This window comes from Conger conger, chromosome 16 (genome assembly GCF_963514075.1).
Source record: "Conger conger chromosome 16, fConCon1.1, whole genome shotgun sequence".
Lineage (NCBI taxonomy): Eukaryota > Metazoa > Chordata > Actinopteri > Anguilliformes > Congridae > Conger > Conger conger.
The window spans coordinates 18,312,844-18,331,425 of record NC_083775.1 but is presented as its reverse complement, the minus strand read 5'-3'; the positions used below and the strand labels follow the sequence as shown (position 1 = coordinate 18,331,425).

At 43.4% G+C, this 18,582-nt stretch overlaps 2 protein-coding genes across 2 annotated transcripts; both read right to left on the bottom strand.

Moving 5' to 3' along the window:
• Positions 1–3,979: 3,979 nt before the first annotated feature.
• Positions 3,980–6,654, bottom strand: LOC133115114 (peripheral myelin protein 22-like). Its single transcript, XM_061224854.1, has 4 exons — positions 6,508–6,654; positions 6,231–6,324; positions 5,411–5,551; positions 3,980–5,088 (listed from the first exon to the last, which is right to left on the bottom strand). Exons 1-4 carry the CDS (start codon positions 6,583–6,585, stop codon positions 4,928–4,930), a joined length of 474 nt encoding a protein of 157 aa, XP_061080838.1. The 5' UTR covers positions 6,586–6,654; the 3' UTR covers positions 3,980–4,927.
• A 1,961-nt stretch (positions 6,655–8,615) lies between these two features.
• Positions 8,616–18,582, bottom strand: LOC133114708 (cdc42 effector protein 4-like). The gene is made up of 2 exons (XM_061224287.1): positions 18,279–18,582; positions 8,616–11,117 (listed from the first exon to the last, which is right to left on the bottom strand). Exon 2 carries the CDS (start codon positions 10,955–10,957, stop codon positions 9,803–9,805), a length of 1,155 nt encoding a protein of 384 aa, XP_061080271.1. The 5' UTR covers positions 10,958–11,117; positions 18,279–18,582; the 3' UTR covers positions 8,616–9,802.

Sequence of the window (18,582 nt, the reverse complement as noted above, 5' to 3'; positions counted from 1 at the left end):
GTCGGTCCCACTTCTTTGTCCAGGTAGTCTGTTCAATTGAATTATTTTATAATTATTTTATAATTCATATAATTATTTTCCATACGGCGATACTGCAATGGTATGGATCGCGGAGTGCACCATAAACGAACACGCCACAATAATAAATTGGCGCAATTCGGGGAAATATTCTAGCATGGATCCTTCTGTAAAAACAACAATAGATCTCGGTCTTTTCGGTCAGCACGAGAATAAAATGAAAGGGAGGTCGAATACCCTCTGGTCTAGTGGTAAAATACTGTGGCGACCGCGGCTGGTGTTTCCCTGTTTGTTCCATTTATCATTTTAATGTCATATTCATTTAATTCTGTTATGTAAATATCGCAGATTTGAATTAATTTGGTTCAAATTCATGTTGTGCAGCCGATGTGGGAGAGTTGCTTGCCTTGATAATCTGCCACTCAGTCACTTTCGGTTAGAGTATAAACAGACTTTAACATGTCTCGCTGTCCTTTGCCATGAAACCCAAGCTCGCCACAATATCGTGAAAGCGCTCGTATGTCTGCGTTATGCGGAATTTTAGTGTACAAAGAGTGAGCGGCAAGATAAACCAAAATGCAAATCATCAAAAATGATCAAAAACGAAAAACAGTTCATTTAATTTCTTCTTGGTTTGAAACATTACAAAATTACGTAGACTTCAAGCTTCAAGTGAGAATATTAATAGAGTTAAATGCCAGCCATTACAATTTACCAGTGTGATTCCGTAGCCAGTCCTATCTGTGGTTGAAAGAAAAACTTAAATGTATACCTGTCTGACACAACTCCCCCGCAGTTTTCAAATGAATTTATTGGCTCGCGGTAGTGAAATGTAGCCTATTCCCACACATTCCCATAGGCTACTGTCGGTAAGCTGTCCCAGGTCTTTACGCAGGGTTCAGCGAAAGTTCTACATCGGCTCTGCGACGCCTGAGAAACCTGTGCGATGCAAATCAGTATAGCTCCAAATAGTGACATGGGTGGTATGCAGTTTCTGTACCAATTTTCCTATAGGCTAAGCAAGGTCTGATGGAGGTAGGAGAGGGGCGTGAACGAAGAGAGGAAAGTTTGCTTAAGAGCGTTCTCTGCTACAGAGGGGGCTGCATCACAGAACAGTTCTGAACATACACAAATCTAGTTTACTGCAACTATCACGAGTAGGCTATTGTTACATTTCATATCATTCCTATTTACATTTCATATTCATCCTATTCTGTGGATGCAATCCAGCTCATTCCAAATGTCTACATTTAAGACAAGAAGTAACCTGAAGCCGTATCGTGGCCCTGCACAGTTTCGCTTTTGAATGGCAGTGACCATGTTTTTCTCCGTACCAGACAGGAAACCTAGAACATGGCAGTTTTTGGTGGATTTACAGTGATTGACTGACTTGAGAAAAAAAGCAATGGCAAACGTAATTGCCAAATGAAACGGCAAAAGTCTTTCGGCTATCGGCAGGCTGATGATAGGCAATAGGGAACATTGCTATCCAAAGGGAACCATCATAAAATTACCGTGGGCTTATGAAATTTGGCATGTTAATTCCTGTAGGTTTTGAAAATGCAAAGTCACGTCGCGCATTACCTTTCCTTTTTTTAATAATAATAATAATAATAATAATAATATTCATAATAATAATAATAATATTATTATTATTATTATATGAATAATAATTATTTTTATTTTATTATTATTAATATTGTTATTTACAAATCCTGTGACTGTAAGAAGCAAAAAATAAGAAACAATTGTTCAAATCAAATTGACTTTGCTTTTTAATCAGAAATTTGTCAGACACGGTACATAGTTACGTAAACAGGAAAATGTTAATTTGTGAAATTGAAGTGTTATGTCATTATGCACACATACGATACTTCAAATTACAATTTATTTTGTGAGTGCCTGTAGTAAGCGCATTTGGAGCACCGTTTCTGTTACATGCCATCCATAACCGTTTGTAAGGTTCTACAAAGAACTAGTACGCATCATTACGGTTAATCAGCACGAGGCGTCGCTAAATCTCCTACCGCTGAGATTCCATGTATTCCCATGGGAGCTGCTCAACGGCGCATGAAGCCAGTTCACAGAGGCTGCCATGTTTGACTTGGCTTTTTGGCAGCAGTGCATCACGCACTTTTTTTTTGGCACCTGAGCAAGCGCACTGAATTAAAAAATATTCCTGTGAAGACATTTTCAGAATTTAAAGGTACTTCTTTTGGGTGTTATTTTGCTCCGGAGGATTAATAAGATAAATAATAATGAAATAATTCCCCCTAGGGCCTTTCAATGCACTTGTCCCTGCTTATGGGTATACACTCTTTTGCACGTTGCTCTGGCCAAATGCCTATAATGTAATGTAATGTAATGTAATAAACTTCAATATCTGCTTGGCACTGGAGTTTGCCATCTTCTGGGGCAACTGCCACACTAGCACACACACACAACAGCAGCAGGTTCCAGAAAAAAGAAAAATTAAACAAAAAGGAAAAATGTGCAATTCCTAATCAAAACATTCTGATTCAAAGGATCTCAACTGTTTAACGGGGTACAGCCCACGCTCCTCAAAATAAGACTTACCTGTAGCCTCTAATGATTTTCTCTTTCATGCAGCCTTGATAAACACATATTACATATACGTAAATTATGTTTAATAAAGTGTGTCTTTCTAATGCCACTTGTTTGCTGAATAATTGCAATTCAGACTGTCCCCTTTAATTTGAAGGCATGTACATCCATATTGAGTGATGCATGTAGGAATCACATCCCTTTAGTTCCATTTTAGGGGACCAAAAGTATTTGGACAGTTGGCTTCTCAGCTAGCATCTGAATAGTCAGGTGTATTCAATCGCTTCCTTAGTGCAGGTATGAGAAAGTTTCAGCATCTAGACTTTGGAGCCTGTTATTGGTCACCCATAAAAAATAATAATGGAAAATACAGGAAAGAAATTGCAAAAAGAAAAATAGCAAAATAACAAAGAGCATCCCGACGGAACACACTAAATACCTGGAGTCACTAAAGTCAAAGTCAGGGTGGGCGAACAGGGTCAGGCACGAGTCATACACTGGGGCAAAAAAAAAAAAAAGGCAAGACAAGTCAAACAAAAATACAGTCAAAAGTCAATAAAGCAATCAATAATCATCAAGTCACACATGCAAGGGTCCGCAGACCTAGTCTACCGAGAACAATACAACAACTGGAAAGGTCTTTTCAAAGAAAAGAACGAATACGAATACAAATGCATACAAACTTGTAATTGTGACTGGAGGTTGTTCATAGGCCAGGACTAATTGTCTTCTGATGAGTCCGTAGAATACATTTTGTCCCACCAGTTTCAGACCTGTGGTCACACCTCTGCAGTGGACAAAACAAAGAAACACAACAGTGTTCCAATACGGAACGAGGCAGGGCTCTGGGGGATATGTTGTGGGGTGAATTATGTAGTCATCAGTACCCCTCAGTTGTCTAAATTTCAGTCATGTGGTCTGCATAGAATAGCTTCCTGCACTTTCCTCGCACTGTTGTGCAATACTGTTGTGCAATATTTACCCTACAGATACACAGTCATCCGTCATTTTCCGAGAAAGTGAGCAGATATCTGCAGTATTTTTATTTACCTCCTCTAGTTTCAGCAAGCTTGTTTCACATTAATCTAGGACCGAGCATAATCTGATCCGAGTGTCCACCCACCCTTTGTCAGCCGTGATCTTCTGCAAATAACTGGGAGTTGCAGTTCTGGCAACCTACCCAATCAGTAATTGGGAAAACATTTCCCTGCATTTGCCAGGCTATGATGTCATTGTAACTATAAGTATGAGGATATGAGGGTTTGGACACAAAGCATAGGCCTAATGCAGCTTCGCAAGAAAGTGTTCCCAAGCAACATGCAATGATTGCATAACATTTGGGTACTTCACAATTTTGGGGACACAATTTTAAATTTGTAAAACAATTCACATGTGGTTATAGTGCAGATTCTCTGCAGCTTTATGAAATTGTATTTTTATACACTTGGGTTTCACCATCTAGAAATTACAGCACTTTATATTACAGCACTTTCTAACATTATACAGGTGGTCATAATGTTTGGGACAACTGTAGGTTTCACATAACTTCCATTCGACATGCCATCAACATGATGTGGTGTAAAGTTGCAGGAATGTTATGATATTACAGAATCAAAAATGGCAGACGTCTCCTAACCAATACATACTGCTTTAAAAGTTAGCAATGGTTATTGCTGGTTTTCATATCCTGGCATATCATGCTCAGTAGAAGGGCAATTATATTTGACAACACATTTTTTGTTCTCCTAAGAATTGGTTTTCAAGGCCAGCTGGGCCTAGTGAGAGTGTTGGGAGAGGTTCAAATGATTTCAAATGTTCATGTCTCCCCCAACTTGTGTTCAATCCGAGTACAGGAGGTTAAAGAATGGTTAAAGCTGCTCAAAAAAGAACAGTCACATGAAAGTGAACTGCACCCTGGCATGTTGATGAGGCAAAATGAAAGTTGCAAGTTAGGATAAAAAAGATTAATATATCACTGTCAAGCCATGATGCTATGTCACATACAAACAAACATGCTTAGGCTTGTTCATATTTGAAGAAAACAACCCTAGCTCCATTTTGCTCTATAGGCCTACACAGGCTAAAACACTGCAAACCTTTCTTCTTTTATGAGAGGCGCAGAAAGCCATGCTATTTCACTACAAATACGACTTTTAAAAAGATACTTCATGTATAGAATGTGTATTTATATGGTTCCAACAAACAAAGTTATAAAAATAATACAATAAAAGGTATGTACAGGCATGTGAAAGGTGCCATTATAAATCCCTTTTTTACCATATGGTGGGCCCAATATACACCTCCACACGAAAGGCTATTTGATTGCACTGGCAGTATACTGGTCTCATTCAACCTTTCTCAAGATCATGTACACCAATCCGCTTAGCAGGGCCAGGGGGAATGCCATCCAGGCCAGTATGTAGGAGAAACCAAACCCCTCCCTCTCCTGGACCCAGTCTGAGCTCTGCACTGTGTAGACTGCAGCTGCACTCATGACCAATAGACCTGTAGATGGAAGGAGAGAGGGAGGGAGAGAGAGTGAAACAAAAGGACAGAAGTGAAGGAGGGAGAGGAGAAATGGAAATGGGTGGTGGGGGAGAGAATTAGAACAAAACAGGGAAATATAGAGGGAATAAGAGAAATGAAGAGAGCCAGTTGGAGAGGGAGAGCCACATTATTTTATGGAGAGAGTAAAGCTAACTCTCTTAAGACAGTGTTACAGTTACAGTTACTCAAGATACATTTACATTTGGAAAATGAGTAAGCATCAGATGCCCGGCATAAAGACTTGATGGCATTGAGTGCAGGGGTCAGTAGTTGGACTCACTGGCAAGTATCTGGAAGATTCCGGTGAGGAAGAAACGGCCACCCTTCTGCAAGGTGAAGAGCTGGCAGAGGAAGAAGAGGAAAGCCAGGACACTGTACAGGACAGAGAGGACCATCAGTCCCTGGACCAGCTGGATCCACACTAAGGAGGAGAAAAGGGGAGGGTGAGAATTGGGGGGGGGGGGGGGGGGGGGATTCAGACATCAAATCAGTCATTTCCAGTGCATAGCGTCGTTGGTCAGAAGTAAAGGTAGAAACCACTTTCATGTCAAGTTAGTCCCTTGTGAGTGGCAGTCCACTAAGCGGGCACACCTCTGATTGGTTAGAATTGAAATCACTAATATGTTGAAACCATTTTGCTCAACAATGGATCAAAACCAAATCCTAGCCTACTTTATTGGACAATGTTAGTGGGCAATATAATAGACTGTAAAATCTCTTCAGTTTGTTACATAAATATGTTCTTCAGCATTTACCTCAGTTTGTTATATAAAATATAAATATTACAAAATACTAGCATCATAGCACAGGGCCTTTAAAATTAACTCATTAAGTACAAAATTGGGCAGTTGAAGTATAAACGTGCCAATTTCTCTACAAGATGGATAACTGATATCTTGATCGGAGCAGCTTTCTTTCAATACTTTGCTTCTAGGCGAGTCTGGGTTAACTGCATGCACAGAGTGCTAGCACGTAGGCATGTACAGACACACACACATGCACATATCTAACAGCACTCCATTACGCAAAATTTGTGCACAAACATTATATTTGGATGTAAAGGGTTCATAAAAGTTGAATGGCCAGTCATGAATACATACCTCCTGTTGGAGTGGGTTTACAGTGATACCCTCCATTGGACGCAAAGCATTTCGACCACAGATCTGAATTGCTGATCTCTCCCACAGTCCAAGCCTGCCTTACCAAACAAAATACTCAGATGATAGGCGACTAAAACATACACACAATCTTGTCTTTACAAAAGCATTACAAATTTCAGTAAATTTTAATCATTGTGTTTACATTTTTCTTTTCGTGGATTTATTAAAAGCATATGCTACGTAGCAGACCACGGTTTGCGTAAATAATTGTACTCACATTAACAGTAGTTGAAACAAAAAGAAGAATCACGACAATAACGTGGACGATAAGTATTGTCAATGTTCGGAGAAGCATTTTAAAGTAGATTTAAAAAGTCCGAAACTATAAAGACGAGTCAGCAACCATGAAGTCACTCCCGTTAGATCAAGGGTGTGTCTTTATTTAAACAGCGGTAGTACTTTATCTCGACAATAGGCGGCACCCTTTATCTGTACAAGGAGAATTGACCAAATTAGTTTTTCCTTTTGGGAGATTCACAAAATAGTTCCCCTTATTATGTGACGGGATGGGGCTCATATTTCTCTTTCGTCATATGTTTATAATAATATAGAATGTAAAGACGAAGATCACATATTTGCGAATATTTTGCCATTATATTGCCAAAAATAGTTAACTCAGAATTATTCTACATACATACCAGTACCTCATAGTGGTGTGGGATGTCGTAGGCTTACAGTTCATTGCATTCCATGTTATTTGATTGCTGCTTTTATCCAAAGCGACTTACAGTTGGTTAGACTTAGCAACCCTGGAGCAACGTGGGGTTAAGGGCCTTGCCCATCTTTTGTGTCTATGACATCGTTGCCCTCATGGGCCACAATTGGGATTTTATCTCCCACTTGATGCTAGTCTTTAAGTAGAGTAGAGGCTGAAGCTCAGAGCCTTACTGATGCCTCGCCAACAGGGACTACCCAGTGGATAGTGCATGTGGTCTCTCAAGCATATGAGGACAAGGATTGCCCATTGCCCTGGTGAAGGGTCATTCCACATGGAGTATTTTCCACATCAGGGGCCATCTTCAACGAGGTCCCACTGGGTGACACGGGCTCCGGTTACCTGGCCATCACCATGCAGGTTCTCCAGATGCTACAAGCTCAAACACTGCTGCTCCACATCCTGCCGGTCTCATCTCCTGGCTTCCCAAGGTGTGTGCCACTTCCTCTGCCTACCAGACCATGTTGGCATGAGTCATCCAGTAATTAGACTGCCTCTGGCAGTCTGGAGGAATGAAATAGAACGCAAGTCACGGACATAACGATGCTTTGATGAATTTGGGATGACTGCCAGAGTTCTGTTACTCTTTTCTACATCATTATATAATATACAGTGATATGTAGGATGCATATGTATTCTTGCTGCATTTGTGGAGCACACAGTGCAGAAACCATCTCAAGGTAAGGGAATTAGTGAATAAAACAAAAGCGGCATACAGATTGCATAAGTCACTTTGTTTTGGGTCACCCTGCCGTCAGTACAGGTGCCCCCTGTGCAGGTATCAGCAACAAGGAGCAGGGTAACACGGCGACTGGCTCCTTGAGGAGAACAGGGAAGAATATATATCAGCTCCAATAAAACTAAGTGAGGGAGGGTGGTTCCTAATTAGCACAGGAGACAAAGATACCTAGACACGCAACTTCTGGAATAGCCAAGAAAAAAGAATTGTATATTATTTCATTTAAATATTTTGCTGTATTAATGCTGTATGTGCACAAAGGTTAAAATAAGAATTACAACAGCAGCATTCCAAAGTACAGAAGTCACCTTTTATTGTTACAGAATTAATGTCTGTTAGACACAAATGGGCATATCTGGGGACAGGTACCGCAGTTCACGTAAGTCATACAGATGGACCCACTGACCTCTTATACATTTATCCATTATACTACCCGGATGCACAAGTAAAAAAAAATGCCTTATCCATAGACCAAAATGGGTATGCAGTGCCTTTTCTAGGCATTAAGAGTTCAATCCTCCCTCCACTGTGTTAGTACACATTGAATGAAAAATGATGGAAGAACTTAAATGCTCTTAAGCACACTTATTTACAAAAGGTCTGGCTGTGGAAACCAACATAAACCATGGTATGGGTCTTGTGACTATGAGTTTGAAAACCCCAGCTTTAACATTTTCTTCTCAAAGAAAGTCCAATACAGCTTCAAAGGCACAAACATTTTAGTGTCCTTATGCATCAGAGTAGAACAATGCCATTTCAGTAGTGGGAAGCATAGTGCCTGGACCCTCAACACCTGGGCCGTGATCCTCACTTCCCTACTCAGGAACTTCTCTTTACAAAGAATACAGAAACCTAAAGGACACAGCTGTGCACCACTCCACACCTGTAGGTGGCGCACATTCCCCAACCACTGCCATTTACACAGTCCATCTGGCTCTTTTCTAATCAGAACAATAACCGTTTCTGCACCTCCAGTTCCTTGATAGCCACAAATACGCCAGTGTCACTGAACCTGGAGTAAATCCACAGCGTTGAGAAAATGATGAAAGTATACTGGCGAGCTTTGGTGTGAAGGTAACCACAGAATGACATCCTGTAGTTTTGGCACACAGAAGCACACCTTCCTCTCTGACAACAAAAAAATAAAAATAAAAAGAAGTATTTGGACTCGCAGCTTTTGTTTATCTGAAACCGCTGGCACACTTCCTCTACTGTCTGACACATATGCAGATCCTGCTGAGGGCCTGCTGTGTTCGCAGGCAATTACAGGCACGGTCCATTCATTTCTATAAAGTGACCACCACCGCAGTCACCTAAGCTCTTCTGTGACTGCCTCAAGTCTGGTTCGGGCAGAGCAGGGTCCCAAAAAACCCACAGTTCTGAAGCAGCAACCCGTACTCCTGAGTGAATGAGACATGAGTGGAACTGTGATGAACCTTTATTACTGCTGTCAATGTACCAGTGAGTATGCAATAATTATTTATTTCTGACGTTATTGTACCAATGTGTATGTAATAACCTTTTATTACTGCTGTTAATGGACCAATGTGTATGTAATTAGACTTTATGACTGCTCTTAATGTACCGATGTGTATGTAATAACCCTTTAATACTGATGTTAATGCACCAATGTGTATTTAATGAGTCTATATGACTACTGTTAATGTACCAATGTGCAGTTAATAACCCTTTATTACTGCTCTCAATGCACTCGTGTATGTAACAAAGAGTCTTTATTCCAACTGTAAGTGTTAACTATCACACATGCCTGCCCTCAATGGAGACATACTGAAATTCTTCAATTCTAAATGTAGCAGAACTGGATCAGAATTCAGACCCAAGGCTTCCATGGTATAAATTAAGAGAAACTCCTGTTCACTTGTGTCTCCAGAAGGAGCAGCTGTTCCTGGAAACGGTACACTGCCAATTAGCAGACTTAGCCTGTTAGCGCTTCTTCTCTTTATCTCTCTTGCACTTATCTCTCTCACACTCCCTCCCTCCCTCTCTCACACTCTCTGTCAGTCTTAGTCATTTATGTTTTTGTTTTTTTTGGTCTTTTTACACTCTGATTTCATCATCTTCCTCCTCCATGAAAGAGAAGCTCTCTTCCTCCCCCCGTGAGGGGCTAAACTCGGTGCAGTCTGTTTCTCCTCCTTGCAGCTGGTTGGGAGGCATCTCCTCCAGGGGGCTGGAAGCTGAGCTGGAAAGGGAGCAGGAGTCCAGCTGGTGGTTCTCTGGGTCTTTGGGCTCGGTCACTGGGGCACAAGGGTGTTTGATGGGGTTCTCCATCGTCTCAGTGATGGGAGGCTGGACAGTGGGCTCCTGTGAGTCTCCTTCTTCCTCCTCCGCCTTCTCCTCTTTCTGCTCCTCCTTCTTGTCCTCCTCCTGGTCTCCCTCATCCTGGGCGTCGAGTGGTGTGGCCGTCCCTCCCTCCTCGCAGTCAAGGTTGTCGCCCTCTTTCTCCATCACGTCCAGGATATCCCCCAGCATGGAGGGCCCCAGGTCCACGCAGAAGGACATGACGGACTCGGTGCGCCTCATGGCCCCAGCCCGAGGGGCCGAGGAGACGGGCAGGTCCGTCAGCTCCCCGAAACTCCGCTCCGCCTGCTCCAGGTCCACGGCCCCATTAACGGGCTTGCCATCCGTCTCAGATGGCTGCTTCATGGGGCTGGAGGAGAGACTTTTATGCAGCCCTCCCCCACCATCCCGCCCTGCCTCCCTGTCCCCATCATTGAGGTGCGGCAGGGACAGGGCGTTCTTCACAAGGGCGGGGGAGCCCGGGAGGGGCGCCAGCGTGTTCGCGCACCGGTCCACTCGCGTGACCGACTGGGAGCGCTTGCTGCTGCGGAAGGTTCTGGACAGCAGGCTCGGTCTGGGGGAGCGGGGCATGCAGTCGCCGGCACGCGGGGGCTCCCCGGAGTGGCTGCTCAGGAAGGACGTGTCTCCAAACGTGTCCCCCCCCCGGCCCACGTGCATGGTGTGGCGGAAGTCCCCCAGCGGGGCGCTGATCATCTCGGTGGTTAGGTCGAGCCGCGAGCGGCGCTTGGACTGGGACGATCCGGACACCAGCTGCTTCAGAATGGGCATCTCGTACGGTCCAAAAATGTCCCCCAAACAAGAAGTGCGAGAGGAGATATGCAGAGCTCCTTTACCCTTTAAAGCTTTTAGACAGGACAGGAAGTGGAAGTTTCTCAGAATGTAAGGGCATCCCATAAAAAAAGAGAAATATTCACTCCTGTTTTAGCTTTTAAAGGCTTCAGAAGGGACAGGAAGTGTCAGCGCGCAAGTTTATCCAGGTCTCTCAGTGTCACGCCCACCACAGTCCTCCGCTACAGTAACCCTGGTGTCTGGTTCCTGCCATCTTCTGGTCAAGCTGAGGAAGAAATAAAGATGAGATTTTGAATTACAAAAGGAAAATTGGACACTGCTGCCACAAATCAGTGTAGTGATGAATGAGGTTCAGTTAGTTAACTATTAGACAGAAACCTGTGCATCATGGTGAAATATTTTTTTCTGTTACTGTGACAACTTGTGGAAGTAAAGTGGGTTGGATAATGCTCCTTATGTAACCAATCAGCAGTAAGATGGGTAATCAGGTTGGTTGGTGACCGTATTGCAAGTCACTTAGGACAATTGACCAGGACGGTGGTGTTAACGACCATATTTTTTCAAATAGTGTCATGTGGAAAAAACTACCAAAAATATAACATTTGATTGCTGTCATTCCCGTTCCAAAGAAAGAAAGTGGAATCATGAAAAGAATTGTTGCCAATAAATCCAGGTAAAAATCACTATGGCAACCAGATGACCGTTCATGACACAGATTCAGAATAAGAAACCTTCTCCCTCAGCACAGCAAACCTGAAGACTGTAGGACTCCCACTGTGTGCTTGTAGGAGTCGTTTGAGGGGGAAATAATGCATGTTCCAGCTGCTGTGAAATTTAAAAAATTACGCAAAAATGACCCATGTTTTAGATGCCTATGTGATTGTGTGTGTAAGAGACATGACCGTAATCCTGTCCCAGGGTTCACCTCTTCTCCCCTGTCTCTCTCGTCCCTCCCCCCGTGGCTGAGTCTGCACTTCCTCTCTCTGGCATCACCTGTTCATGTCGCCATGGCAACCTCAGCTGAAGGCAGTCTTGAGGTTTGTGCACACCGCTTCCTGTCTTAGGCTTAGAGCACAGCGGCACGGCAGACTGACTCAAGCTCCACAGACAGGACTAGAACTACTAGTGCTCCCAGGAACACTGCTAAAGACAGGAACAGGAAAAAGAGAAAAAATAATCCTGGCAAGTTTACAAACTCTAATGAGCTACTAAGAAGTGTTCAGTTTTATCTAGTGGCTGCTTATTTGGAGGTTGAAGGGACCATAAAGTTGTGTTTTTCACTGACACATTAATCAAGTGTCAGACAAGTATCAGACAATCCATCATAGGGCTGAGGGTCATCTGGTAATGTGCCCCTCATCACCCTCTGTTTCCTGCCCCTAATTCCCGCCAAAACATAACACCACCCCCTCCGTGAATTACTACTGAAATAGTTTCCATGGTGAGCATCTGGGCCCCCGTTTCCTGCTGAACAGTATGAGGAAAATGACCCAGACAAACGGCCTTGTGAAAATGTTGTGAATCAAGCCATGTACCCAGTGTCGAGGACCCGGCCCTAGGCCCCCCTGATGAGAGATTGACAGGGGATGGGTTAGGAAGGAATGCATTGTTAACCCCTCGCACACGCCATCGAGGTGGTAGTAAGCACGCCCGTAAGAGGAAAAATATGTGGTTCAGTGATAATGAGCACCAGGCTGCAAAAAAGAACCCTACACAGCTGAAAAATACTAAAGACATGTTTCTGTGAGTTATGCCTCTCATACACATACAAACACATGCACACACACACACACACACACACACACACACATACCGCTGCGGCCCCATGAGAGCAGCTGGAGGGCGGAGCTGTGATGGATGTGATGATGAGGGGGACGTGGGCTGGATCCAACAGGAAGGGCAGGGAGCATATGAGCCACTCTGCCCCCAGACCAGTGGAAACCACCTCCTGCTCTCTCACACGTACACACAAACATAAACACACACACACACACACAAAATGGACACATAAAGGCACATATAAACACACACCCACACATCCTTTACTCACACTGCCCATCAATACTGAAATGCTCACTGAGTTACAAAGTATGATAAAATACTGATGAGGCAAGATTTTTTCATAGTTCCTTACAGGAACAATGTCGAGACATTCATTCTCTCAAAAACTACAGGTTGTCTGAAGTGGGCAAGGAGAAGGTGAGGCTCACATATCAGCAGCCAGTTACATGCTGAGCTGGAGATGTCAGCAGTGTGGTATGACCCACAGCATTCTAGGAAGGGCCACAGATAAAGCTGTAAACAGGGCACTGCCCAAATGTCAAAAGTGCTTGTGGGTTTGTCAGACTCACACAATGAGAAGGCCTGCCAGACACAATGCAGCCAAAAAGACTCTTACTGCCAGGGTTAGGTGAGGGTGAGCCTTTTGTTGCAATTCTTAACCACCTTCTCTAAAATACATTGAAATAGGAATTGCTCAATATCAAATGTTAAAGGAAATATCTGATGGCAAATTTAAGAGGGTAGAATAGGAATTTTTGGGGGTGTCATTCTTTGGATAGAACATTCAACAAGTATTGCACAGTTATTAAGCGGACACGAAAACCAAGCCACCCTGTTTCCTGTCACCCTGTGACGTCTTCTAGTCCTTTTCTCTAAAGCAGGCAACGGTTACAGTTAGGAAAAGGTCTAGGTTTAGATTGAGGATTTGAATCAAGCCAAGCCTTGGGTTGTTTTCCGAGACTAGAATTATACCCACGCATTAGAATTAGGATTATATTAAGGCACAACATTGGTCCGAGGTTAGGATTAGGTTTAGGGCTAAGGTTTAGCATGAGAATTAGGCCTAGGTTGGCTGAGGTTCAAAGTCAAAATTATGGTTGGTAGTTTGGCTGTGAATCTAAGGACAAGATAGCTCTGCCTTTGTAGGCAAGTTTGTTAGTCTACATGCAGACCGTTTCCCCCAGGCCCAGAGCCGAGGGGTATGTCAGATATTAGGCCTTTCCAAAACCTGGCCGGTATCAGCGTTTGGACCATAAAGGAGATCAGACTGAGGCCAGCTGGGCTTTCAAGGAGATACTGAGAGGAATGGCACACTAGACTAGAGCAATCCCAGATGCACAGGTCATACCACACAGCTCAGGTCAGGCAGTGGAAAAAAGCAGATGTCGCTGGGGTACAAACCCAGCTCTCTAACCATTATAAAATCCTGCCAAACCATTTGACTTGTGTCACCAGTACACTACACAGACTCGCATGGTCTCTCATACATATTGTCTTACACAAACCCAAAGACACTGCATGACCATGCACATACATACATGGACATGCACACACACACAAGCACACACTCACGTTGAACCATAACGAAGAGCGCAGAAGCAAAGCTCCTTCTCAGGAATTGGGAGGTTTTACAGCTGCCCTTGGGTGTTCCACAGGGCCCCACTCTTGGACACTTGACCTCTCAAAAATCCCTCCATGTTTTTACAACCAATTTATTATCAAAAGGCCTCTGAGTCAGGAGAAAGACATGCAAGGACCTCCCAAACGGTCTCAGGTCTTGGGCAGGTGTCAACGTTTTCCCAGTGAACACAGAGGAATGTAATTTGTGTTTGTGCCAAATGTTAGAGATGAGGGAAAAAAAAATGTTGGAAATGCAAAAACTACCAACTTAAAAGTGATACCCATTAAAATACCCATTTTGAGTGACAATGTTGTAAAAATCAGCATTTCTCTGAACTCATATCACAGCTTTCAGCTTTTTTGCGTCACGGGTGGACGAACCTGTAATTAGCAAGCCGTCTTCACGCATGTACTTTTAAGCGGTACTGCTGCACTGTGACCATCACGCACAACACTGACTTCACAATGCATACAGTTCAAGGGAGGCAGGACTTCAGCACCTTGCTGCGGGCAGCAAAGACGACCTGATCAGGGCTGAGAGAAACAGAACGGCGGTTGCAGTAACATTGGTAGTAGAAAAGCGGGTTCGGTGTCCGACTGCTCATTGCTGAGAGGTTGTTCAGCTTCATGGTTCCACGTCTCAGAGTTGAGGGGCTTCTCACCATGGCAACATCCTCAGACCGCTCTAAGCTGTGCGGTACTTTATTCCGGATTCAGCATTTTCCATGTCAATGTAACAGACAAACAGATCTCTTAAGAATTTCATAAGAAATTATGACAGCAACCTTCGAGCCCATTGACAGTTCTGATCGAGGCCGTGAACATCCTTCGCCAAGAGCTGCAGGTCTCTCTGTGCTGCACTCCAGCTGGATACTCTGCCAGAACTTGTTCAGTCACGTAAAAAAACAGGTCCTCAGAGCTCTGGCCTACCCTTCCTCTTCAGCCCCCTCGCTGTCCGCAGCGACTGGGGAGATGCAGAGAAAACAAACAGTTTACACTGGAATGTCCTGGAATGTGGGGGTGGTTGGGGTGATGGATGTGCACATGCACACACGCACGCACATGCATCCACACACACACACACACACAGACACATACAGACACACGAGACAATAATGCTGTTGCATTCCTGATCACACAGAGAGGTCAGCACACTAATGCTACACTTTAACTGAATGGGAGAGAGACAGATAAATAAAATACACTTTACTTCATTTCATTATTTATTTTTTTCAGGCCAATTCTTTTTTTCCTGCATTATTATTATTATTATTATTACTATTAAATAGTCACTCACTGTGGACATTACCACACTGTTTACATTGTTGTTGTTAACACAATTTTGTTTCTATACTAGGTTGTTGCTATTCATGCTGTGTGTACGCTTTGGCAATGTAAATTCATATATTCCATGCCAATAAAGCATTTTGACAGAGACTGCTAATGCTAATATCCATGGAACACAGTGAAACAGAGGTCCAGAGACCCAAGGAGACTCCACAGCCACACACAGCATGGGATGCTGTAATTGAGGGTTTCATTTTTGTGATCTATAATAAAGGTCAGGCCTCTCTCCTCTCTTTCACATTCTGCCTCCCTAAAGGCCCAGGGAGAAACCTGCAGGCTCAAGCAATTCTTCAAAATCTACAAAATCAGACAGCAGCTTGATTGGAAACCAGTAAATGCCTGCGATACTAAAACTAGAGTAGTAGCAAGGCTGGTACATTTGGGTGCTGTCGTCTTAACACAAATATAAGAGAAGTCCTGAGACACACACACACACACACAAACACACACACACTCACTCTTATCGGTGACAAAGGAATCTCACAGAAAGTGCAAACTAAAGTTTGCAGGCTGCAGCTAGAGACATACGACAGTGGGTCACACTGTGTCAATCCAATTTCAATATTACATGAAACTCACTGCTGAGCCAGGAAGAGGAGGGAGATGGGGGAAGTCCCACGTCTCTTCTACATGTCTGAGTCCTTTCAGTCAGCCTCAGTGTAAAATGAACTCTTTAATAAAGAAGGGATCAGATCAGTCTCGTCTCATTGCCATTAACCCTGAGGAGTCACCATTTCCCTCACCCTAGGGGCTTCCGAATCAAATGGCCTGGTCAAAGGTCAAAGGTCAATCCCCTGCCTTGAAAGCGAAGATGTAAAATATGACAAAATACTCAGGAGGAAACTCTAAATTCCAGATTATGCGTTTGGAATGCGAGTCACTACAAAATGCGTATGTTTGTGTGTGCATGAGATAAAGATGAGAAGGATTCTGTGTCTGTGAACGTGTTTTCATGTGACTGTTGACAAGCTTGTATGTGTGCATGCCCATGCTGGAATGTAACAATGTGTGTGGCACATCTAAGAATGAGACCGTGTGTGTGTGTGTGTGTGTGTGTGTGTGTGTGTGTTTGTGTGTGTATGAGCAAGAGGTCTTTGCACACATGCCTGTACAGACTGTGCAAACTCTTTGCCTGGACCCTGTTAATGTTCAGCTCAGCAAGCAAGCAAAGAATAAAATGGCACCCCACAATCTTTGTATTTTCCTCAATCCACAGCAGTTTCAGTGCCATCTGTCCTGTGAACAAGGTCAGACACTTCCCCTTTGCATCCAGCTGGCTCTCAAATCACAGTTGAATTAAAGTTCACAGGGTTGCTATTCAAAACTGATCAACAGGCATCACCGGGCAGATTTCCCCTTGACTTTGTTGGTTACAACCTAAGTAGTATTGAAGTATTCCAGACAGCAAAATAACTGCCAAATAACTGCAAAATCTTAGGCAAGAAAAAAAAAGTCTAGTCTAAAACTGACATGGAGGCTGATATAGCTTGCACAAGGCACTTCACAACTCGTGGGCAGGTCAATACCACGCCTTGGGCTTCCTGCATCTGCAGGGATGAATTACACGGAGCTTCTTTCTTCTTCTTTTTTCTTTTACTGAGCATTTGCCTCTGCCTATCCCAAAGGTTAGATTCCACCTCGCTTCAAATGGCTAAAAGCATCCAACAGCAAATAATGGAGACTTCCTATCGAGAACTGTGAGCTACAAATTTGCGCGTTCTGGTGCTCGCTACTTAGACAGACGGTCAGACCAAGAAACTCGAGATGACAGAAGGGGACTCGATACACAGCAAAACACCGACTCCATCGCTATAAGAACAGTGGTAAATTAAAGTCAAAACGAAAACAACGGACCTTGTTTGTGTGTGCGAAGAGCATTGAAAAATCTTTTCCAGTTTTATCAAAAGCATGAAAATCAAAACTGCAACGTCATCATTAGTTAACAACACATGTAAGCAATAGCAATAACGGTTTAAGCAGCAGAAATGTCAGCAGTACACATAATTTACAGCTTTTTCATACCAACTCAATTGAACATGGTTCCACACCTGCTACAGGTGCTGTGTGGGTAGCCTGCAACGGGAGTTAACATAGACACTTCATCACGCCAATGAGAAAATACACTCACATAATCAGTTTTTAAAAAGCTAGCCTAGACGGAAACTTGCTGGAAATTGTGTCGCCATGGCCGCAGTGCATTATTTTGTAAGAACCATGGTGACATTTCCACCGAAAATATGATAAAACTACCGAACACTGATGCCCACTGATGCATCTCTTTTGCTGTCGCGGTATTAACAAAGCACACCCGAGATAGATACGCTACTCATTTTCAATGGAACTATATAGGCTTCGGCTACACAACCAAACAGAACACAGATGCATTCGAGCGTTAAGGACTAGGTTGCGCAAAATAGTTGACACTGATCACAGTTGAATAAAAGTGTTTCATTTTTTTAATGGAGTAGAGCGCTGTGCCACCACGTCCCATGTTCAGACGCAACCTGCAACATATAAACGGCAAAATGCGGAGAAAAATACAATCAGATTCTATTCGTTTCTAAACTTCTGTGAAATGCGCCTAAACAAGAAACAAACAGAACAACGATTTTATGAGATCTGAAATGATCTGTGTGGTGTGCGGTGAAGTCACAACAGCAAGCCATTAATAACTTACTCAGATCTGTTCCTGCCGGTCACGTTCTTCTAAACTTGGTAGATTTAGTCGGCGAGCTGTGATAACGATGAACAATGATTGTGTTCCAGGGAAAGCATTCGAGTTCAACAATCCTTTTGGTAACTTATGTTGGTTCCACCTATTAGCCTATATGGTCCAAACAGTAGAATGGTTTCATAGTGTATCCAACGACTAAGGAGTCCGGTTCTGTGACTTGGAGTTTGACATCACTGTCGGCTACTGTGTTGCAGTACACTGGCGCACTAAGTGCTCCTGTCAACCGGCTCCCCACTAACATCTCTGA